Source organism: Lepisma saccharinum, chromosome 27, assembly GCF_977018435.1.
Source record: "Lepisma saccharinum chromosome 27, izLepSacc3.1, whole genome shotgun sequence".
Lineage (NCBI taxonomy): Eukaryota > Metazoa > Arthropoda > Insecta > Zygentoma > Lepismatidae > Lepisma > Lepisma saccharinum.
Genome location: NC_139255.1, coordinates 48,418,464 through 48,444,435, shown reverse-complemented (window position 1 = coordinate 48,444,435; position 25,972 = coordinate 48,418,464). Strand labels below are relative to the sequence as shown.

Below are 25,972 nucleotides of genomic sequence, written 5' to 3'. Positions count from 1 at the left end.
TGGTGAACAACCACTTACCAAGTTTTGGGTGTTAGCGAAGAATGAGTACCCAGCAATAGCAGCGGAAGCAGTTAGTACCCTGTTACATTTTTCCACCACCTACTTGTGCGAATTGGCCTTTTCGACACTAACAAACATCAAAAATAAGAAGCGGGAGAGTTGAACAGGACATGCGTGTGTGTATTGTCTTCAATTCCACCACGAACTGAACTCTTGTGTAAGAAGCAACAAGCTCAAGTGTTTCATTAATAATCCAAAGGTGTTTCTTTATGGCTTTAGCTTAGCTGTTAGCAAATACATCACCTCTGAAATAAGTTAATTTCTTGAATATTATTTAACGTTTAAACAGCCAATGGGTCATAAATGACCCATAGAAAGTATAGGCGAAAACAGCCAATGGGTCATATATGACCCATGGTGCCGATTACAACATTCACGTGTTTTTAGGACTTTCATACTTGTATGTGAGGTTGTAAACGCTGACAGATGTTGAGATAAGACTTTGAAATGTCATGTGGAAGAACTCCCCCTCCCCCTTTCTCTAATATCCAAATTAGCTATTTTTAGCCAAAATGCAGGATTGTACAAATTGCGTCATATTTCAGCGTGTATGAGAACTAGGGACTTGAAACAAGTTTCACTGTGTTGCAAACAGTCTATTCTTTGAAAACAATGCAAACGTTTGCGCCCTTTTTCCAAATAACGGGAGAAGAGAGGGCGAACGCCAGATTTTTTTTCATTGAAATTTGGGGACGTGGCCCCTCCCAACCCCGTTTTTCTCACTTGGGCTGTCTGAATTGTACACAGTCGCGTGCTAAAATGTTTTTGCTCTCAAACAAAAGTTATCCGAAGTAGATTGCTCAAATAGTCTCAGAGATATAACGTTTTTCTGAAATAAGTGTAAAAATTTCAAAATCGCGAGCAAAGGCCGCCGCGAGAGAGGGGTTACTTTCGAAAACCTGTTTAAAGGTTAAATTTATATTGAAGATTATTAACTTGTTCATTGCGTAACAATAAATACTGTGTTATTGAGGAAATTATTATACTAATTTTTACCAGCAATATTACGAAGTCTACGAAGCTTTGCGGCCCACCTAGAGATTCTCGCGGCACACACGTTGGAAACCACTGTTCTAGATCACGAACAGAAATCCATAACGGAATAGTGCTGTGTTGGGTAGTGACGTCACAGCGCAATAGGACCTCACAATAAATACCTCCGCGTTTAAAAAGCATTTGGGGAAGCATTAAAGCTACAAGCTCGCCGACACGCATCCACTTTGGCCATCAGACCATCACAATTTCGCGCAAAAGAAGCTTTGTCGCAGTTGAAAAACACGATTCGGGTGTGAGGGGGAGAGGAGGGGGTTCACAAACGACTTTCCATTGTTATGTAGAGTAAGGCATTTGACAGAGAAGCCCTCTTACGGAAACCCTTCAACAAAACCGAACGCGTTGCAGTTGCACCACAGAATGCAATCAAGTTCACACACACACACAAACACACACGCGAGGGTACACACGTACAAAAGGAGGACGCAGGCGCTGCAAAGAGTTTTCCGACACACTCGCATTTACATGAACAAACATGGCGGATTTTGTGGCACTGTAGAAAGAACAATGGTGAATAAAGATAACAACAATGTGTGTATTGAGGTATTCGGTATGCAGTGTCAACAAGATGAACCGAACGAATAAAGGTACTAGAAAAAAAAAGTCAACAAAAGGAAGCATGTCACCGAAAAGCTCTTTGTGCAGTGTGCTTCAAACTTCCCAGGAACCGACAAAGCCTGTGAGAAAGTGTGAAACAAATTGTCAACAAATGGAGATGAACCAATATTAGTTTGAGCCTCATATAATCAAAAAGGCCATCTGCACGTGACCAGAGATTGTCATCGCATTGATTATTTGGTCCTTTAAATATGGACCGTCAACTGGCACTACCCCATATTATCTCTCAATGATATATTTATACCATGTATTTCTTTAAACATATTTGAAAGACTAGTATGCAGATTTTACCATTGTCGTACACAGCTGGTATCACACATACCTATGACTAGAGTTTTCTTAATTATCTAATTACGACACATTAGTCCTTCATTAACACACATAACGTTCCTTCTCTTCTGATTTTAGACGTTTAAAATGAGATATTTGAAACATCAACAGTTACATTAAGGTTGCGTGTATGGCCCCTAAGTCAGCGTTTCAATTTCTTGACATATTTTGTAAGCTGAGTGCTTGAAAAAGTCCTGTTAATACTATCACCCTATCATTCGCTTCAATAAAGTCACTCTCACATCAAACGCCAGCTAAATTCAGCAGATAGATGCATTGCAATGCTTCTTCTGATTTTCGTATCCATATTGAGTGGCCCCAATATCAAAATTTGCGTACAAGGGCAAAGGATAGCTAGTTTATCAGAAATAGTTGTTGTAGCGTTTCAGGATAAATAGTCATAGCATTAAAATTTCTGTGCAATCGCACGTGAATAGAACAGTATATAGTAATATTTATAAAAATTTCCTATTTTTACCCGAGTCAACTGCTGAAGTAACAATGCAACACATTGGTGCCTGTTTACACGCTCCATCATGCCTATTGTTAATTGATAAAAATCACAAATATTGCTCCGAAACATTTTACATTCTTCTGGAATATTCCAATTTTTGATATTGTATAATAGATCTACTAAAGATATTATAATGAATGGTTCAGCGATACTCCAACTCATTAAAAATACTTCCCCACAAAATGATCAATAGTATACAGCAATAATATAATATTGCATGAAGTATGCTGACATAATTCTTCAGTACATGCCAATAACTTACAGAATTGTTACAGAAACGAGTAGCGATGTTTAGTGTTGGGTAAGTGGACGAATTCACGCCGTATGACAGCGATGTCGCGCATATATATTCGTTGCAGAGTGTTGTAATCATGTTTTCACCCTTTTCCATTTCGGTATACTTTCATATGCCCGTCTCGTATCTGGATTCTCCACTATTGTTTCTTTTTCAAGTCCTTACATACTTGTTTCAGTTTTCTTCCTTATTCCTATTCTATTCTTATTTTCTGGTCTCAGTCTAAAATCTTTCATTTCTGCAAGAAAATGACTATGAATAGTTGCTTTACTTCCCTTTCATGATTTGTTAAATAGACTTGAGTCTTTCAATAAATGACTGTGCTGGGGAGAGAGGGAGTGATGTGATAGAATGATTTTAACCCGTTAGATATTTGGCAAAATGCAATAGTGCCACCATTAGCTCAACATACTCAGTACATAACACCCTCTGTTTCCTGGATTCAGAACTTTTTGAACTTATATAAACTTATAACTGTACTCATTCCGTGTTTACATAAAGAAATATGTATGAAGAAAACTCTCTGACTATTTAGAATGGGTGTGCTGCTGCTCCTTATACTCGACGAAAGTCCACAGTTTTTCATGAATGACAATAAAAAATACCTGACTGCATGTTTCTCTATGATTGCTGACAGCCATTGTTCTTTTAAAAAAAAGCAACGTTTCATTGTTACTGATAACGACACCATTGCTGAGTCGTGATGATCGGTTGGTTCTTCCGAGTAGGCGTGTTGTCCTGGTTGGGGATGTTACAGGGGTAGTTTTGCAGTGAACCGTCCGTATGGGTCGTGACGAAAGCGTGCCCTGTCGACCGCTGCTGAAACCTTTAGTGTTCCCGGGGCGTCTGGTCTCTGAACGAATTCTGCTGCCACTGGAAGACAAAACAGCGAAATGGCGATCAATGAATTTGCATTCGTTTGCATCCAAGTACATTCACAGCTAGAACAAAATGTCTCCAAGAAAACCCATGCCAAAGTTCCACAGTGAGACCTTGGAAAGTTATATTTTTGCTTTTTCCTGCCTCGGAAATAATTTATTTCCAACTGTGACGGTTTAGATATGTAGTTAGTGTAAACTTTTGTCTATTGTGATTGGTTGCACGGTTCTACCTTCACTCGTTGCACAGAAACATGTAAAAAAACGTTTTGGCGCGAAAACGTGGTGTTCGCCATTTTGTTTTCCATGTGCCGAGGTAGAGTGAACAAAATGGCTGCGTTGGATGCGGATCGACATTTTGTGCTCATTTAAGTTGGTACCTCATTGAGAAATCTTAGTTTTAGGCAAGAAATTAACACAAAAATATTATTACAAGATCACATTGTATAATTTTACACCAATGTGGAAACTGTACTTCCTTACATTTACCTTCCAGTTCATGTTTAATCTAGGAAGATTATTCTAACAGCAGAATTGATGAATCGCCGTATTTGAGGGATAGCGCCGTCGTATACACGTGTGTACAGGAGAGAAGTAGGATTGCAGGGTCGTAAGAGGGGTAGAGAAGAGGGAATAAGCGGGTCAGGGGGCTTGGTCGGTCACGTTCTATCATGGCAGAAGAAACACTAGGTAGTTCCGTTAAAAGGAGGGGCCTTTCCCCACTGCCCTTGAGATGCAGGCCGTGAAAATGGGGGTGGGGTTGAGATGAAGTCAAGCGACCGTCCGATTGACCGACACCAAAATTATTGCCTCAATATACGAGGGTCGTTCAATAAATAAGTTTCCCTGTGCCATAACATTTGTTACAAAAATAATTGAGTAGCACTATGCACATGCTTGACGAGCATTATCTGTCGCCTTCAAGGAACGATAGGAATTTCTCCCGCAGACGTGAAGGCGCATGCGCAGAGGGGAAGGAAGCAACGGAACATCGTGAAACGCCTGGCTCGTGCCATTAGGGAGGAGGGCAGGTGCACGTGTATTGGACAGCTGGTGTCAGGAAGAAGTGTGTGTCGTGATTCGGTACGAATGGGCAAATGGCTTGACATCCACAGGAAGCTGGTAGCTGTGTACGGTGACACTGTACTGTCTGTGCAGATGGTCAGAAGGTAGAGTGTTCACCGAAGGCAGAGTAGGGATTCTTGATGAAGTTCGATCTGGTCGTCACTCAACTGGCTCCACTGATGAGAACATCGCTAAAGTGGATGAACTGATCCGCAGGAACAGAAGAATCAAGATTCGTGAGGTGACCAACACGTTGAACATTTCCCTTGGGACCTCTCGCGGTCGATGCACAGGGCTTCTATAAGGCAGTGTTGGGACAAATGCCTCAATGTGCAAGGCGAATATGTCGAAAAGTAGTACAGGTATGTACTTATCTAGACATGTAGAGTTTGCATGTACCAAACAAAAATATTACAACATAGGGAAACTTATTTTTTGAACTACCCTCGTGCCTATCATACCGAATTTTTCTTCCAATTCAGGAAATGTTGAGCGACTTTCGACTCATCCTGTACATCATATGATCCTCAGGGATCTCATTAACATTCCCCAAAATAGGAAATCAATTCCTTACCCTTCTGGTGATCATTCTATTCCTGTTTCTAGAAATAGGAAAATCCCATTATTCTAAGTAGCTACATCATCAAGAATTCAGGAAGGATAAAAAAAATGGAAGAAAACGAGATGAAACTCTTAAAATGAAGTTCTCAAATTACCATGGTGGAAGTCGATTGATGCATTCGCCATGTAAAGGGGGGGGGGGGGGGCGGAAGATTTTGTATCCGAGTGGATTTTTGATGAAGTGATCTGTTACTATTTTCTCAATTTGCGCCCAGATCAAGAGCGTACACAGGATGTGCATCGAAGGGAGGGAGAATGTGGTAGATATTGCTTGTTTGAAACTAGTAGCTTACCTGATTGCCTTGTAAATTTGGTATTCTTTCGAACAATATAATACAAACAAATTTGTTTATAATTTAGCAATATTTCTTCTTGAACGCAATATTCTGTAGTCGTGCAACTATTCATCACTCATGTTATATACTATGATTTTCTTAAGCGGTTCACCTGATGAAGTCAAATCGCTATAACCGATGGAGTAGTTAGCATAGCGTGCTACGACGCCAGGAGTCCCGGGTTCGAATCCAGACCTTGGCATGGGTGTTCTTTGTGAGTGTCCTTTCATCATACTGCATCATCACTTATCATCATCTTTGCGGTTAACCAAAAGCAGATGAAAAGCGAAACGAAATGACAAAACTGGAATCAATCAATCAATCCAATTGTTATAATAATTAGAAAATAAAATTAGAACATTAGTACAAAGGTTGGGTCACGCTTTTCAGAGTTAGTTCAGGACCAGGGGACTTTCGAATGTATGTCATTCTGATCGCCATGAATAAAACACTTTAATATCCTATTACAATTTTTCGCCTTATTTTGTTATCCCATGGCCAGATGCCTCTGTTTAGGATGTCCAATTTATTCCCACCAGTTCTTCACCTTATTTCTCTAAGTTCTCCGCCTTAATATCTCTCAGTTCTCCATCCCATTCAGCTCAGTTCTCCATCTTATTCAGCACAGTTCTCCACCTTATTCAGCACAGTTCTCCACCTTATTCAGCACAGTTCTCCACCTTATTCAGCACAGTTCTCCATCTATTGAAGCTTAGTTCTCCAACTTATACTGCTCTCCATCTTATGCAGCTTAGTTCTCCATTTTATTCGGCTCAGTTCTCCATCTTATTCGGTTCAGTTCTCCATCTTATTCAGCTCAGTTCTCCATCTTATACAGCTCTCCATCTTATGCCGCTCAGTTCTCCACCCTATTCAGCTCAGTTCTCCATCTTATACAGCTCTCCATCTTATGCAGCTCAGTTTTCCGTCTTATTCCGCACAGTTCTCCACCCTAGTCAGCGCAGTCCTCCATTTTATTTAACTGAGTTCTTATGAAGCTCAGATCTCCATCTTATACAGTTCTCTACCTTATTCAGCACAGTTCTCCATTTTATTCAACTGAGTTCTCCATCTTATTCAGCTCAGTTCTCCATCTCATACAGATCTCCATCTTATGCAACTCAGTTTTCCGTCTTATTCAGCACAGTTCTCCATCCTATTCAGCGCAGTCCTCCATTTTATTCAACTGAGTTCTCCATCTTATGAAGCTCAGATCTCCATCTTAGACAGTTCTCTACCTTATTCAGCACAGTTCTCCATTTTCTTCAACTGAGTTCTCCATCTTATGAAGCTTAGTTCTCCACCTTATACTGCTCTCCATCTTATGCAGCTTAGTTCTCCATTTTATTCGGCTCAGTTCTCCATCTTATTCGGTTCAGTTCTCCATCTTATTCAGCTCAGTTCTCCATCCTATACAGCTCTCCATCTTATGCCGCTCAGTTCTCCACCCTATTCAGCTCAGTTCTCCATCTCATACAGATCTCCATCTTATGCAGCTCAGTTTTCCGTCTTATTCAGCACAGTTCTCCATCCTATTCAACGCAGTCCTCCATTTTATTCAACTGAGTTCTCCATCTTATGAAGCTCAGATCTCCATCTTATACAGTTCTCTACCTTATTCAGCACAGTTCTCCATTTTATTCAACTGAGTTCTCCATCTTATGAAGCTTTGTTCTCCACCTTTTACTGCTCTCCATCTTATGCAGCTTAGTTCTCCATTTTATTCGGCTCAGTTCTCCATTATTCGGTTCAGTTCTCCATTATTCGGTTCAGTTCTCCATCTTATTTAGCTGAGTTCTCCATCTTATACAGCTCTCCATCGTATGCCGCTCAGTTCTCCACCTTATTCAGCTGAGTTCTCCATCTTATACAGCTCTCCATCTTATGCCGCTCAGTTCTCCACCTTATTCAGCACAGTTCTCCATTTTATTCAACTGAGTTCTCTATCTTATGCAGCTCAGTTCTCCATCTTATGCATCTTACTTCTCTATCTTATGCAGTTCAGATCTCCACCTTATCCAGCTCGGTTCTCTACCTTATTCCTCGCAGTTCTTCACCTTTCTCCTTTAAGTTCTCCACCTTATTCTTCCACCTTATTTGCCTCCCCGATAGCGTAGTGGTAACGTCGTCACCTTATATCAAGGGGTCCCGGGTTCGATATCCGGTGGAGGCACATAGTAGTTCGGGTTCCACTTTAAGCTGTAGGTCCAGTCACGACTGGTCTTACGGTGCATAAAGTGGACTTAAAAAACAAATCAATCAATCTTTCACCTTATTTATGTCAGTTCAGACACGATCAGGAAAGCAGTCGCACCTGAACCGAGAATTAAATGTCTGGCTTAACATTTTGAAATACATTTTACGATTTTTATGAAACGTTACAGACCATGAGAATGGAGGAAGGACACGTACAAAGAACACGCATGATATGGCCAGAACTCAAACCCGGGAACTCGGGTGACGAGATCAAAAGTCAACCACGTACGCTCGGCATGTATGTGTGTTAACAGACTGGTCGTTTCGGACGTGTCCTCCCGTTTCGCCTTATCGCGTTTTCACCTCCCCCAATAGAACTTCAAATGATTTATGTGACACGAACTTTCTATGGCGAAACGGGACATTCCATTTCGCCTTACACAAAAAGTTTCCCACCTGGGAATATTATCGACTCGAAGGGTAATTCATAATGGTAGCGTAGAGCTTGTGATGTCGCCTACCTTGGCTCCCATTGTCCTGTCGGTTAGGTTGGGTTAATAATGCATTAATAATGATGACCATTCATGTCGATAACATTCCCTGGTGGGAATTTTTTTGTGTGTAAGGCGAAACAGGATAATGCGAAATGGGATGTCCCGTTTCGCCTTAGAAAGTTAGTGTTACATAAATCACGCGAAATTGTATTGGGGAAAGTGAAAACGCAATAAGGCGAAATGGGCCGTAACCGTTTCGGGGAACTGCGTTACACATCTTTACACCATAATTCTAAAAGGTTCCCCACAACGTGGAACATTTTCATAAACTGTGTGTGAATTAGTTATAATTAAGCTTTCCAGGTGGCAGCACAAATGCAAAGTCTGTAAGATTTGCCACAAGTGTGTACGCCGAGCTCATCATGAAATTCCAATGCATATACACACCAGAAAACTATGCGAGAGAAAAAAACAAGAGGGTCCCCGAAACCCTATCAGGTTCCAGGATTTGAATATCTCCATAACTTTAGAGTGTTTGTGTGTGTGGCTATTTATGTATTAACACACGCATTCATTTCCTACGAACACGTGGACAAGTTACCCCACCATATAATGTGTTCATTATGATAGGCGAGGAGAGACCCATATTATGCCGTATAAAATAATTATTTCGGAGTACCTTCCATCGCAGATGGCCTCAGGTCATAATTAGATTAATGTGCATAAAAGCATTTGTCCCTCGGGCAATTGTTTCGTCGCATAGAGTGCGCTATTGTAGTGCATCTTTTTCGGCCTGCGGACAACACGCACACTGTTACACACTTCTGGATACCTTATCTTTCCATCTATTCAGTGTCCATCCGCATTGTTGGCGATACGTCATTGTCAGCAACAGTTGTTTTTGACAAAAAGAAGATTTCAAAAAAAGTTCCTTTTCGAAAGATTTGCAGGTTCCTCTGAAAAGCATGAACGTTATGGTTAATGATTTATTACGTAAAACATGTATATTCTACGAAAAATAGTGATACATACAACTAGGTATTTTGCACTGTTTTTGATTGATTATTTTTTTAACCTTGCTTTTCTGTCGCTTTTAGGTAGTCGCGATGACTATTATCATTCGTAATGAAACTGACGAAGGGACAATCACGAACACACATGGACACGACACAGCACAGCACAAGTAGCGCAAATGATAACACTGGTTGTCAATACAAACGCCAGATCCTCGTTAGTCTGCAAAATACAGTACAGAGTGCATTCGTATTAGTATATTAGTTATTTAAGGTCGCTTTACTGCCACTTTGATAATCGCGACGATGTGGATGATTTGTTTAAATGATTGTTTTGTTTTTAAGTTCCCTTTATGAACAGGAAGGCTAATTTGGACTGCGTGTACATTCATACACCAAGTGGTGTATGAACCACTTGGTGCCTCACGGGGTATAGAATGCGGGACCCCTTGATTCCAAGGCAGTGATGTGCGTCTACGCGTAAACAACGATAGTCTACATTCTACACGTAGACTATTATATACATGTAGATTACGTAATCTATGTAAACAACATAGTGAAAGTTGATAACTTAGCAAAGGGAGTAGTGAAATTAAAAGAAAATTATACTGCGTATCAGTTTCGGATGTGAGAGGAGAACTTTTCATACTCTTTCTTCCAAATTCGAACAATTTCTCACCTAGGAAAAACCTAATATAGGAAATATTCTAGTGTTTTATTGGAAAAAAGACCACTTTTGCCTCACGACTGCCATCTGTTGTTGTTTTTTGCATACTATTTATTTTCTTCCATAGTTGATAATAGAGTGGAAGATAAATTTTGGTGTAAATAGGATTGTTTTCATTTCGTTAGAAACCAATATAGTTGAAAATGTCACTTTCCTTTCATGAAACCCTTGCAAATTATTTTTAATGCACTTTCGATTGTCTACGTAGTCTATGTAAACTACAACCCAATGTAATCTACGCGTAGATTACGTGTAGACAACGCATGTAGAGGTAAGTTTATAGTCTACGGCACATCACTGTTCCAAGGTGACGACTTTCTTATACCACTACGCCATTCGGGAGGCAGGGGGGACGCCAAGGGTCCCGGGTTCGAATCCCGGTCGGGCTTGGTTGTTTGTGAATGTCCATTCATCAATTTCATTCTTCATCACTCATCCTCATCTTTGCAAATTAGCCTAGAGGCACAAAACGCGAAGTAAAATAAACTAAATCAATCAATCAATCGGGAGGCAGGCCCATTATTGTATTAAGGTGCCTAGTTTACGGGAAAATAGAAGAAACTCAACAGTTAGACCGTGATTAAGATAGTCTTGGATTATTAACCTGGTACTGTATTTGAGCGAAATCTGTCTACTTTTCAAGAATTTGAGGCTTTGAATTTAAAAGAAAACACCCTCTATTACAGTGTACACATTGACTTGCATCCCGGAGTTATCTCCGGATGAGTGTAGACGATACACATATATAAGAAAGCCTGTGTCGATTTTATTTTCATGCAACGTCATCATTTGTAAGTCATAGATCGCAACACGATACCACCATATTGCAATTATAAGTGTCAGTTCTCTGCCTATTTAAAGATACTGCAAAAATTCAAATTCTTGATCTCTCTTTTTCTTCCTGGTTCGGTAACTTCTGCATTCCTCTATCTTCTTTCTTTTGCTTCTTTACCTCCCTCTTTCTCTTTTCCTCAGTCCCCTAATATCTCTCTTTCTCTGTCCTTTACTACCTTTCTTTCTTATCCCATCAAATCTCCCTGTTATGATTTACGACCTACTAATGATGACGTAGAATGTAAATCAAGCGTCATCGCACCGGCCTTCTTATAAGATGGCTTAGACCAATTGAGCAATATGGTTATAAATGTTGAGAAAACATTACGAGTGGCAACCTTGTAATATTCTGCACAAAACCAAAGATTTAACTCACAATTATCATTGGTTGGATGCTGTGTGGTATGAAAACATCAGTAAGAATAAAAGATTAGAGCTTTGTAACAAATTACTAGACATTAAAGCATCCGCAGTGCGAAATCTAGTGTGAAAGCCAACACAAACCATTCCGTCCTTCTATATTTGGTGGAAATTTTTGGCTAGGAGGAGAACCATACAGACATTTCGAGAGGCCCATTTTCCGGAAATGACGTCGCGGATTTCGGTCCAAATGACGTCATTATTACCGAATTTCTCATCCCCTCCTTTTCAACTCTTCTTATTGCGCTCGTTTTCTTTCTCGCAGCAACACTAAGGAATGTCATAACTCATCGTTGCAGCTTGTCTTGCCATCTTCGACGAAGAGATCCCGTGCTTTAAATGACAACCCACAGGCCGCTCGCTATCTCGTAATCGCGGACATTAGAACGAATCTTCCAGGAACAAGCAGCTGATGCCATCTAGCGGGATCCGCTGTTAATACAATGGGAGCCTGTTTCCCGTTAACGGTCCACAGGCAGGTACCCGATGTAGTCATGCATTATGCAAAAACACACGCTCTTATGCAATCCCTGGTCGTTTCTGCAGCTGTTGGAATTTGCTTTTTCCTTTTTTGTGGAAATGGACAATTCTTGCCTAAAAACCTTACAATTTTACACGTGGCGAGTTGTATCAAAAAATATGTAATTTGCATGTGAAGTAGCATTGCTTTTCCTGGTGATACCCTTTCGTAAATTGCGTAAAGCGTACAGGTTGTATTGTACAGTCAATTGCAGAAGTAACTTCCAGTTCAGACGTAAATAAATAGCCATGAGTTTAGAGTTTGAATGGCCCAAATAACCCTTAAAGTTAGGTAGCCAACACTACAGAACAATTCGGACCATTTCATATCTTGAGAAGACTTTCGTTGCGGTGGGAAATGATAATAGAGGGCTCTGTATGCATTACTTTGATTCTATAGCCTCTAGTATTGCTCATTTATGACTTCTTGTATCTAAGAGAGAAGAGGTTAATTAGAATTAAAGTAGTCTAAAATATGAGTTGTTATAACCTCTAAGGATAATGTTCCACTGTGACTCGTTTATTTGCAGGTCTGAATGTTCGCAGCTCACTTATTGCTGAAAATGAACTTAATGTTCCTACTTCCAGAAGACCGATAGTAGTTAGGAAGGGGTGTAAGAGGCGATCTTCTGGTAAGGCACCAGAAAAGGTCAACCTCACTTCCACGTAGCACACCCCTGTAACTGCTCCTTGCAGGCCAACGAGGGTCTGTCGCCTGGATTCACGACCAGGATAATTCTCTGTACTGCTGTATTGTCCTCTGTTTGTCCTTGTATCTACTGAGTGTCCCTTTACAGCCTCAGCTTTTATCCTCCGAAACAGTACAGTTTTAGTTATTAAGTAATGAATGAGTCAGTTTTAAAAATTGAGTGAGGAAATTTTAATGGACATTTTTATTTTCTTGTTATGGACCTGTCCTATTTTTTCTTCGTTAAGGGCTTATCCTCGTATTGTGTGACGGGCAAAAGTACCCTATGTGCTCATATGGCCCATAATATAAAAATCAATCAATCAGGCGTTAGGAAGGAGGTAGAGTGCCAGAGATTCGGTTAGAAGAGAGATACTGCTACTATCTTTCTACTGCCTATATTTCTATTACTAATTCTTCTAAGTACATATACATTTTGCCACATAATTAAAACTAGTTCCCACCAAACTATCATCATGAACACTTCTAGTTTGCTCTAATCCCCTTTCCATGTTCCTGATCAATAAAATATATACAACGCACTCCACCTGATAATACCAAGTATATTTTATAACACAACAGTTTCTTCTTCCTAACAAACGTTATTTTCTGTTGATCTACTCACATTTTTAATTACCCGTCGAACTACTTCCCAAGGATTTGAAACCTTGGTGTGTTCTATCTCAGTTCCTTCTGATATTAATTACTTCTTCTCCTAGTTCTACCATATTTATTTCCTTGCTTTATTTTTATTTAGTTCTTTCATACTTTCCTAGAGTTTCAAACAACCCCTTTAGTTATTTTGTGTCCGTAGCTAATATAAGCATGTCGTTAATAAATTTTCAACGCCATATTAACCAAATATGACGGTGATGTTCTCAGTGAGGTGGAATCCAAAATATCCTTAACTTCGAGACTGAGACAAAATCGGCAGTCGATAATAAAGGATTCTGATAAATACCAGTGCAGAACGGATCATAGGCCAGTCCTTTGTCAGAGACCCAGACAACAACAGCTCCAAAAGTATAAGAACAAACCAAAAGAAGTTATGTCAAAAGTATCCTAACGAGTAATTCCCATTGATCGCTGGAGAGGGAGCGAGGGTCAATTTGTAGCAGCTTAGAACGAACGTCATCAGGTAGAGAGATGCTGAGAATTAAATAGGTGGACTACAAGTGAGGAAATAGTCATAACAAGTAATGACAGAAGAGCCTTACTGAAGCAATCTCCACAAAGAAGAACCTGATACGTAGGATATAAGACTAGTGAACAAATAATAATTCCAAATACAGGAATTAGAGGAAGACATTTATATGAAAGTCTTTGGAGGCTTATAATTAGTATTGAGTATTATTATGCAAGTATTAATGCATTTATAGAAGTTCAACAACTGCGTCACAGCTTTATTGTACTTTAGATCGCAACGATTACGATTATGTGATTAGGAAAGAAGACTTTATTACAGAATATATCATATCAGGAGCATAAGCTCTTGTTACATTGTATTTAATAATTTTTACTATCTCAGCTTTCTCAAAAGACTTCTTAATTTCCTTCACATGTTTGCTAAACCGTATATTATGTTTCACACTTAAGCAGTATCCATATCTGCTTTCAAGAGTTCATTTTCCAAAGTTACTTGAACGTTGTTTGCTACTTTACTTTTAGTGAATCCGCGTCTGACACCTATAGTGGTAGTATCCATGAAGACACTGCAGCACTGAATTCTCTTGTCCATTTGCATAAGGAGACAAGTCCCAGTAAATGCAGCAGGAAATGGGTGTTCAGGTAACAAAGTAGGTAGGTCATAGTCGAAACAAAACATCCCCCTTCCCGTCTCAAGTATACCCCCCAACCCTCCCTTACCTCTAGAGAACATAAAGTACGTACCTCCAGACATTACGATCCCCCAGCTGCTCTCGTAGGTCTCCTAATTCCGCAGAAAAGCAAAAAATGACATCGCGGGCAAGATGTCGTAGCAGGTAGCGTGGTATTTCTCATTGGTCGTTGGACATTGTAGAACCTTGAGCGCTGCCCTGTGATGCGATAATTACGACCCTGTTCCCAGTTCCATCAGTGACCATTAAAGTTTGATGTCCCAAAAGGCGTTTATTCTCCTTTTTCTGAAGCTTCGAACTTTAGAAGTTTCCCTGCTTCAACACGAGCCTCGCTACAGTTCACATACTGCTCCGAGCGCCATCTAGCGGCCAACTTTAGCACTAAACAAAGTCTGCCGTTCCCTTAATTTTCATATGGTCACATCACTAGACATGCTCCTCTAATGCAGTTGGCTGGTTCTACCATAAAGAATTTAGCCATAAATTTAAGGAAAATAAAGCATAAGCATGTAGCCTCTATTTCTTAAACAGGGTAATTAAGCGACCCAAAGTAGTATTTGGAAGTAAGGCTTGATGTATTCTCAACATAGCCACGATAATTAAATGATAATATCTCATCATTGTTCTTGAGTGTACTCTGTCGGTATGGGTTGATTTACCTGGTAGTCCTGGAGTTTCCAAAAATTAATTCCTCACAATTCTCAATAAAAAATATTTCAACTTATGTGTTGATTGTGTTACATGTTTTTCAAACTTGTGGTTGTTAAGTATGTTGCAAAAAAATATGTAATTATGTAATCAGATTTTATAATTAATAAATATTATAAAACCAAATGTTTCAATTAATATTTTGGAAAACGTATTATGTTTGAGGCGTATGATTACAAAAATCATAATTAAATTTAATAAACACTGTTATGTCTTAATTCATTGTGGCAGGATTTTCATGAAACAGGAATGGAGCCCGCCAACATAATTTTCAAAAATCACTTCTGCCTTGTAGGTGACAACATATTAGTCTGAGCACTGTTTTGATACGTGAATAATACCAGTGTCAGATGTATTGATTGGGTGTATTTTACTTCGCTTTTCTGCCACTATTGGTTAACCGCGAAGATGACGATGAGTGATGAAATTGTTGAAGGGACACTCATAAATAACACCTATGCCCAGGCCGGGATTCGAACCGGGGACCCCTGGAGGAATATCAGTGCCACAGTATCTTGAAATTAAGGTTTCCAGTGAAGTTTTGTAATTCACGAGGGGAAATTGCTTTTAACTACAGAAACAAAGGAAAAATCAACTGAAGCTAAGGCATACAATGTTACTGCGAGTAGCGGGAAACACATATTGTTCTGGACAAGCTTAACAAGATACCCTAACCATATCTTCCTTACGGTCTTGGCAAGACTGTGGGAAGATAAGGTTCGGGAATCTTTAAGTTCGTTCAGAACTGTATACTATGGAAAACTAGAGTTTATTATACTCTAACCATAACTAACTTCCGTGGAGTACTCAAATAGTAACACAGTAAAACTGCTTTAGAAATTCTCTTAATGGAAAATATCATGTATAGTTAGTACCAAAGCAAGTTGTTGAAATTATTAATGTAAACATGTCTTATATCACACGATCTACAGCCACTATAACTCTTACCTGCTGCTCCATTGACCGAGACGCCATCTTGTGACACATCCTCAATGTCGTCAGTCGTCAACCCGTTACCATTTGCATAGTTTTCGAGAAGACCAAATCTGAAAGATGCACAAAGTTTTGTTACATTTGTGTGACAGAGAGGAGCGTTTTCATTTAACTAAAATCGCAACAATGTATTTATCCTTGAATATTTCTTGATCAAAACATCACATAATATATTAATTATTGAACAACTCGTTTAAATCCGTTTCCAAATTCAAGTACTTGGGAGTAATACTAACAAATGAAAATGATATTGAAGAGAAAATTAAAAAGCAGACTTCATTCAGGAAATGCGTGTAACTTTTCCCTTTATAAACTTTTATCTTATCGTATAATATCTAAGAAACTAAATGTTAAAATATACAAAACAGTAATTTTACTTGTAGTATTACATGGATGTGAAACTTGGTCCCTTACATTAAAAAAGGAACATAAATTGAGTTTTTGAAAATAAAATTCTTAGAAAATTATTTGGACCTAAAAGGGATGAGGAGACAGGTGAGTGGAGAAGGTTACATAATTTAGAACTACATAATTTGTATTCATGGACAGATGGAAGGCTTGTTCTGCTGCAGCCACAAATCTTCTGGTTTGAGAAGGCTAGAGCGTTATTCAGTTAGTTAGTAACATAATATAATACGCACAAAACATGAAAGTTCCAATATGGCAGAATTTAATACAATGTTAATGGTTTCCAGAATATACTAGGTGGTAATACAAAACTGATTAATTTCTTATATGCATCAATAATGTATTTTATATGTACTCCGTGAGTAAAAATCCATGCATAATTCTTGCCCCGCCTCTGAAATCTTTCTACGAGATTTACAGAACCTTTAGAATTAATTTAGTATAATATATATTGTTTACCAAGTCGCCCTTAGTGATTTAGGAGTTTCTCAAAATTTAAAGTTACATATTTGTTATAATAATAGGCATATTAACACTACATACAATGTCAACTATGACTCAATAGATGTCGCTAATCTCGTGTAGTTTCGAGAGTTGAATGTGTATAATTGTCATTATATTTAATATTTTCTTTAAATACATTTCTTTGGGTAGATATATTTAGCTGTAAATCTTTTAATTCACATTGTACAATCATGTTAGTAAATATTATATTTGATAAAAATGTCATATCCGCGAAATGGATTTCTTCAAATATACAGGAGAAATTACTTACGGAATTGAGTTTCTGTGTAATTTCGGAAGGTCGTAGAAGTGTTTTCTCGCATTTTTCAATGTATTTGGCCGCTAATTCTTGTATTTTTCTATAATAATGTCCGTCCGATGCACGAAAGCTGTTGCTTGCATTTCCATCTATGTACTTTAACCGGATGTTGTGAGCATCTGATGACGTAATCCCCGGTAAGTGTTTCCAAACACACAGTTTTTTCACTATATTGCCCAACCTAAAGCAGCCTAACCTAACCTTACCGTGATGGTGCGTGGGGTTATCGTGAATGGTTTTTGGGGCTATTCGTGAATGGTCATACTATCCCGAATGGTTTTTGGGGCTATGCGGGAATGGTTTGCGGGGCTATGCGGAATGTTTTCTGTTAAGAAGGTTGAAACACAGCTTTGCCGTTTGAAACACAACGCTAGTCAAGATTTGCCTGCCAGGAAGCGGGAAAACAACGAACAATGATTACTCGATATGTCGACAATAGATACTAATTTCGTTACAAAAAAGCGAAATAACTTGTTAAACAATGTTTCGCAATGCAGAATAGGTAATTACGAATGTAAAAAGTAAAGAATGAACGAGTTAGAGCGATCTCCCGCATATGATAGTTTTATTTTATATTTAATAAACGGAAATTGAAGATTTTGATTGTAGTTATGTACTGAATATAATGGAAAGAAGAAGACTGATTTGTTATTCACTTCCACTATAACTTCCATGTTGCTTCTTGCACAAGGCCTCTTGCTAACAGACTAATTTACATATATTGCTCAATCTGAAGTATGCCGAGTCACGAATATACATATGCACGTAGTTCCAAAATAAAAGATTTGATTGACGAACTTTCGGACCCGTGTTCCGTTGGGTTATTTTCTATAGGAGACAAGAAGTCAAGGGGTTAATCTTTCCAGACGTACCTTTGTCAATCTCCCTTTCACGTAATACACCTGGATTGCATTTGGAAGATTAGAGCGTTTTGACACTTTGGGGGCTCGTGCTGTGTCGCCCATGTGTGTCGTCATCTCATCTTATTACCATTCATCCTCATCGTCGTGGCATAAGAGCGAAATGAAATAAAACAAACCAATCTATCTGTAGGGAACAACCTTGAGTTTCCTTCTATTTTAGAGACAACTTCGAAGATGGGATTTGTTTTTCGATATGCATGAATACCCATGTGCTCGAAATGTTTGTTTGAGCTCATCCTGAATCGTTTTCTGCCGCGAACAATTTTCAAGAACGCTTGGGATTTGTGTGACGTGTAAGAGAATCAGTATTTTTTCTCCTTTCCTTTCTATACTCACCATCCAGCCCCTATCTGTCCCGTAATCTTTCTCTTCCTCTCTCCTTTATCCTATCTCACTTGTTCTCTATTTCCATGTTTCTTACTCTTTGATTTCTATTTTCTTTACTTTTGCCCTTTTCCTATTTTTTTGCTCTTCTTATATTCGTCACTCTCTCTCTCTTATTATTTCTCTTCTCTCTAGTTTTTCTCGATTTCCATTTTCTCGTTTTGTTGATTCCTTTCCTCTTTTTCTTTCACTTTTTTTGTTTCCCTCTCTCTTTTATTCGTGTCTTTCTCTCTGTCCGTCTCCAGTTATCCGGCCATTCTCAACCCTCTCTCTCTCTCACTTCCTTCGCTTCCTTCCCCCCTCATTCTCTTTCATTTCTTCCTTTCTCACCACATTCTTCCCTCTGTTTCTCTTTCTTCTGTATCTTCGTTTCTCTTATTTTTCCTTCCTTCCTCTTCTCTTCCCCTTATCTTTCTTCCACCTTCTATCTCTTCCTATTCTGTCTTCCTTTCTCTTTTTCTCCCCTTCCTTACCTCTCTCCCCTCTCTCTTCCACGTCTTCCTCTGTCTCTCCTATCTCTTCTTCCCAATTTCTTTGCATCTTCTCTTCTCAGTCAACCCTCTCCAGGGTTGTGAAATGTCCAGGAAATGTAAGAAAATTCAATTCCGGTCCGGGACAGAAAATCAGAAAGCATAAATGGGTTCTGGACCGTAAAGAACCTTTTTATGTGTAAAGTTAGTCAATTCGGCCACTGAATCTTTTTTTCCGGATCAATTTAAATACGGTCAAAGTTTGGCATTGAAAAGAAACAATATGCAACTTGGACCAGATTGAAATTGTGCGAGAATAAAGGTACCGATACTGTTACTAACCTTCTCTTTTCTCTGCTTTGATTTTTTTATATTTAGCGTCGCTTTTCTGCAACTTTTCGCTAATCACGACGATTAGGATTAGTGATTATATAAAATTGATGAAAAAACACACTAAGGAGCACCCATGCCGGGATTCGAACCTTGGATCCGTGGTATCGTAGCGCTAACCATTCCGCCACTGAGGTAGGCTGTTCATCTCCCCACCGCCTCTCCCTCTCCTACAGAAAAGTGGGTCCACCACACACCAAAGCTCCAATTTGCACCAAAATTTTCTGAACACCCTGTACTTACCCTGCTGCCCCATTGTACCCGTCGTACAACCCGTAGACAGCCGCTGCCTCCTCCCCCGTCTCCATCACATCCTCACCAATGGTGCCACCCCTCGCACGGCCAATCAGGGACAAGATGCTCCTCTTGGATGCTGGGGTGGCGACCCTCGCTAAAGGGATGGCCGGACGAATGCGGTTCAAAATGGAAGCATTGCGAAAAACTGGAAAGGGAGACAGAAAAGTCAACTTAGAAGAAAAAACATGAGAAGCAATATAGTACAGGGTGATTCAAAAGTCGCCATATATACATAGCAAACTGTAAATTTCTCTTAAGTGACACAATTACATTGACGAAGAAGAAACGCACAGATAACATCCCCCGGGCAGGTTTATATACTACATTGCTAATGGTTTCACAACAAGAAGTGCTCATATTGAACATGTGTAACCACAAAACTGCTTTGTATGCGACTTTAATCACCCTGTATATTAGGCACACGATTGGAAAATTGTGTAAGATTGATTGTATGAACAAAATATGATTATTTGAAACCAAATGATACAGCTCTGTGAAAATGTCTACCTTATGAGACAATAGACTTTTTGGAAAAATTAACACAACTTAGAAGTTTAGTGTAGATTTTCCTAATCATGCACAATCTGTCTTGCTTCGCTGTCCATTAGCTTGATTTGGGTATTTTGCGTCGCTTTTCTTTCACCTTTGGCTAATCGCGACAATGAAGACGAAAGGTGATTTCAAGAAGGGAATTTTCAAGGAATCTCCTCCGTGGAGCGGCTCTGCGGTTCAACCAGCCTCTAAAAATGTCGGCCGGAGCGTGGTGTTGATCACATCACACCCCGAATACGTATTCACGACATGTTGCTATGCGCAACTGTTAGCTTAGCGTTGATAACATTCAAAATTAATATTACGTTAAGCCTTTCGAAAACAAAAGAAATAAGACATGAAAAATTTGATTATAATGATTCCAAATTGTTACTGAAATACATAGGTTCCCGGCACCGCAATAGATAGTTCGAGAACCTGGGCTGCTTCTAACTACTTGGACGATATTTCGATATATACGTATATATATATATCGGAAGAAATGTTTGTTTTCCAAAATATTGTGGGTTTAAAGCAGGTTTTGATTGATTGATTGATTTGGTGTTTTAAGTTCACTTTATGCGCAGTAAGGCTAATCGGGACTGGACCTACAGTTTAAAGTGGAATCCGAACCACTTGTGCCTCCACCAGCTATCGAACCCAGGACCCCTTGATTACAAGGCGACGACGCTACCACTGCGCCATCGGGGAGACCCTTAAAGCAGGTTTGTTAAAGGTTCAGGAATTTTAAATAAATTCAATTCCGGTCCGGGAGAGAAAAGCAGCAAGCGTAAATGGGTTCTGGACCGTAAAGAATCGTTTTATATGTAAATATTTCAATTCGGTCCAGGAACCTTTTTCCCGCATCAATTTAAATTCGGTCCTGGAATCTTTTTTCAGAATCAGTTTAAATAGGGTCCAAGTTCGGTATTGAAATGAAACAATACGCAACTTGGATCGAATACGGACCTGACGATAAACAATTATCCACTTGTGAGCATGAAAGACTAATCCAGGTGCTGACTGCCTCGAGAATCTAAGGTACAAGGTATAAATGGGCGAAACGCAAATGCTGCAGTCACGTTGCTCCTCTCCATGTAGCCCCATTCTCTCGCGCGCGTTCCTTCACTTGGTTGTAGCAGCACTGCCGTTCCCTGTTGTAATATCTACTGGGAACACAGCAGCCTCACTTTACCTCATCGACGGCTCCTATTGGCTGCGGTTCCTGGATCGGATGCCGTAGCAACACGTGACGGGTTTGTTTGAACTCCATTGCGTTATGTACACTAACTCTTCGACAAGGGAGTTTTTGAACCTGGCCCACGAGAGAACAACAAGGTTTTTATTTTTTCCCTGTGCTACGCTTTCTACAACCGTAGTGTGACATTCCAATGTAAAACGTACTCGCGGACATTTTTGGAAGGCAACTTTTAATCGGTCAACCCTGGTCTGTAATTGTAAATGAATTCAATCCCGGACTGGGAGAGAAAATCAGCAAACGTAAATGAGTTCTAGACAGTGTATAACCTTTTCATATTTAAAGCATTTCAATTAGGTCCAGGAACCTTTATTCCGGATGAATTTAAATTCGGTCCAGGAACCTTTTTTAAAGAATAAATTTCAATTCGGTCCAGGAACTTGGACCGAATTTAAATTGTGCGAGAAAAAAGATTCCGGTCCTACAACGTAACCCAATAGAACCCATTAGAATTTATGGGTTCCTGGACCTTCAACAACCCTGGTTTAAAGTCTACCATCTTAAAACTTGACAAACTTTACTCAAATAAATGCAACATAGGCCAATCCTCTAGGAAAATCTAGCATTTACGAAAAATGTCACGAGAAATTTGTGACTTGGACCAAAATTAAACTGTGCGGTACGTTTTAAAAAGGGTCATTGTTTAGCCCAGATCATGCCCTAAGATTCCTGAGAATTTAGTCTCTTACATTTTGAACAAGCAGTCCACACTGTTTTGAAATAAAATATATGGTATGATAACAGATAAAGGTATATAGACTAAGCAGATGTGGAACTAAAGCCCTTATCTGTGGTATGATGGTGATATCGAGTCGACACTTGGAAGTATCTCGGTCTCGCCTCAAGTGGCAAATGCTCGCCTGGTTCTCGTCTCGGTCAGTTTCTTTCTCGTCTTGGCCTCCGTGGCGGAGTGGTTAGCACAGCGCGTTACGACGCCATGGATCCCGGGTTCGAATCCCAGCCGGGCATATGTGTTCTTTGTGAGTGTCCCTTCATCAAGTTCATCACTCATCGTCATATTCTCGATTAGCCAAAAGTGGCAGAAAAGCGAAGTAAAATAAACCAAATCAATCAATCAATTCTCCTCTTCAGTTTCGAAAGACTTAGCATAAGCAGAGTATAGACTTTCGCAGTGCATAGAGATCATTAAGATAAACAACTTTTCTAAATAACATTACATTTCTTGACGCTTCGTTTCGAAGCTACGTGCCCTCATAAACTGAATTTTATCCTGGATGTATATACAACAACTCAACACGGAACCATATGGAAATTAAGGTGATGGCAGACTCTGTTTAGTGTGAAAATTGGCCGCTAGATGACGCCAAAAATGGATTGACTTTGCAATTATCAAACAAACGTAAGTAATCAGATATATATTCGATTAGTATGTCTGAAGAAGTTGTGTAGTAAAGTACATTTCGTTTATTTGATTTTCAACATCGCACCAAAGTCTCGAATGAAACGGGAGTCTTCGACGATAAATCTCGCTCATGTCGATGTTACAAAGCTTGTCTCGTCTTCGTCTCGAATAAATATTTAAGAAGTAAAACAAGTGACAGATGCACAAATAAATCAGCATAGCACTTAGCATATTTACCTATAAAAAAAAAGCTTTGAAATGTCCAGGTATGGTAGAAGATATAACTGATATAACCTTTTCAGGTACAGTATAGAGATTGCGAGAGTTAATTTCATATAACGATGTAATAAATTTAGTAAGAAATGTGCTTCATAATGTTATACTTGCCTATCTTATCTATAAATCCCTTTCATAATATTGGTACGCCATAAGTTCTATTTCCAAAGATGTAACACTACTAAACAGTGGGTTAGTACAACAAGTGACATCTATTGACCGAAATCTGATGTTGGGGTTGATATGTAGGACAGTGTTATTACTGGTAATAATCCAGTATACAGGTTTACCAAATATATCTTCGTTGATGTAGTATTGATCTGTGCAAAATATTAACAAAACATGATTTTGTTGCAAAGGCAATCAGAAGCAGTGGCGGCGATTAGGGGGGGCATGGTGGGCAATTCCCCCTACTTTTTGCCACTTTTGCCCCCGCACTATGCTAAACCTTATCTACCAAGAAAAAGTAAACTGTCCTTGCCCCCCACCCAAATTTTGGAATCCAATCGCCGCCACTGATCAGAAGCATTTAAAAATGCATGCTCACATGTATGTACTTTGAATCCATGTGGCCAAATTAAAGAGCAACAATCTGCCAAACTAAAGACAACAATGAAGACCTCATTTGACATGATTTGATTACTTTTGAAATTTGAAAATAAATCTCATTGTTTCCAATTAAAAGCGTATGGCGGAGGGAAATGATAGCAACAATTAAAGGTACAATACATAATAACAATGTACCAGTAGCATGTTTAAGAAGATATATAGGACTTCCATCCCAAACCCCTTGAATTCCTTCAAAGCCCCCAAATAAGGCTGTCATTAGTTATTGAATTGAAGCAGTATCGACGATTGGGTGCCAAAACGTTTCCTTTGTAGACAAAGTTTAGCATTAAAGGCCATAATGTGGAGAACAACTGCCCCCCCACGCCCTCTTATCGCCGCCACTGAACTGAAGAATATTATTTTGTAAAGTACTACCGATACGAACGCATATCGCCGGGCATCATTGCAGTGCAATAGCTTGGTTTCGTTTAGAGATAGAATTTTGAACAAGTTCAGAATGAAAAAAGAGTCCCCTGAGATAAAGGCTTAAATACGCCACTGACATGCTGACTTTAAGCCTATTTCAGAAATTTAACTGGTTCCTGTATCAGTACGGATATAACATAGAACTAGTTTTGCACTTTCATAGATTTATGGAGAGTAAATATCTTTGAAGGTTGCAACAGTTTTTTTAAAAAATATGAGAACATACATACCCGTGTCCCCCGCTCCAGGGAGAATAGCCTGGGCCCTTGTCAGCCCTCGAAGGGCAGGATGCATGAGCAGATTCTCGCTTTTGCCATTCTGAAGCTTCCTGGCCAGCGGCGACGCCCCCGTGGGGCTGGCAGCGCCCCCCACAAGAGCCGCCCCCTCCGCTGCGCTCGCCAGGGTTGCGTTCAGAATTTGCATCTCCCGCATTTGCTCCTGCCTGATCTCATCGTTGTAGTCCTGAAAAACGACACTAGATGGAGACAGCGTTTGATATGTTAAAAAGTGGTAAGTTAGTTCATTGGTTGAGGTACAATTGTACACAGTTTTAGTACAAAAATCAATCTTAATACATTCTTATAGAACTAACTGAGATCTTTACACAAAATTGATATTTTGCTTACCAATTTACCCTATTTAAATATATACTTGCTTACTTATTACGAGTATGCAGAGTATAACTTTGCATATGTGGAATCTAGGTGATCCTTGGGAATCTAGGTGATCCTTACCTCCAAGTGTGGTTTGCATAAGGATATGGATGAAAAGACCACATAAGTGTGATGTTTCCTGTGGCCTTCACATTAAGGCTCGTAGCAGTAACTTACATCACACTTGTGATTGGTTTTGTCATCGGTATCCGCAATAGTCAAACTGCTTTTGGAGACAATGGTCACCAGGAAAACCTTTCGGTGTACCAGTGCCAATCACACAGGTTTAAGCAAACTTGAGTGAACAGAGGTTTTGCTGATGGGGTATAGAAATTGTATTTGATCCTAAGAATTTATTTTCATAATGTTTCAAAAATTGAATGTCAATGTGGAAAGCACTTGTGTGTAAATGGGTCAGTTTTGCGGGAAAAAATTCCTCTAATTTACACTAGCTAGAGAGAAAGTTCCTTCGGCTGTTTCTGTATTTGGGTATTAAATGTCATCAGCATATGTGGATAGTGTGTTATTTGTTTCTTATGTTAGCTATTATTATTATTAACATCTTGTGAGAGTATTCTAGGTCAGTGTTTATTCTTAGCTGAAACAATGAGGACGAAGTCATAGTTGGCGAGGTTAAAGTACATAAACTATACTGCCATCAATATTATACTGCCTTCACGAATGCAAGATGTGGGGACATAAACCTGCCGGAGGAAGAAAGATAACGAGCTTTAAAACGAGAAACTAAGGAGCCTTAGAAAGCATGTGTCCGTCTCCCGAGAAGAGAATGGTAACCATGGTTTACGTTCGGAATGGATACACAGGGTTAGGGTGTATTTCCTCAGAAGCAGAATTTCGCATTATTTCCGCACGGAATTGCAGGCGCCGGTGACGTCCAGACGTTACGTAAACTGCGAGATGGGCAATTTCCCCTCTTGCCCCCCTTTCAGAAATTGCAGTTG

At 39.5% G+C, this 25,972-nt stretch overlaps 1 protein-coding gene across 1 annotated transcript in view; it reads right to left on the bottom strand.

Moving 5' to 3' along the window:
• Nucleotides 1–3,095: 3,095 nt before the first annotated feature.
• LOC145980298 (KH domain-containing, RNA-binding, signal transduction-associated protein 2-like) overlaps nucleotides 3,096–25,972 on the bottom strand; it is a 339,869-nt gene continuing 316,992 nt past the window's right edge. The window contains exons 5-8 of the mRNA XM_083113316.1: nucleotides 24,588–24,819; nucleotides 19,841–20,039; nucleotides 16,155–16,252; nucleotides 3,096–3,743 (exon numbers count right to left, since the gene is read on the bottom strand). Of these exons, the coding sequence (XP_082969442.1) occupies nucleotides 3,622–3,743; nucleotides 16,155–16,252; nucleotides 19,841–20,039; nucleotides 24,588–24,819 (651 nt within the window). The 3' untranslated portion in view covers nucleotides 3,096–3,621. The remainder of the gene's footprint in view (nucleotides 3,744–16,154; nucleotides 16,253–19,840; nucleotides 20,040–24,587; nucleotides 24,820–25,972) is intronic.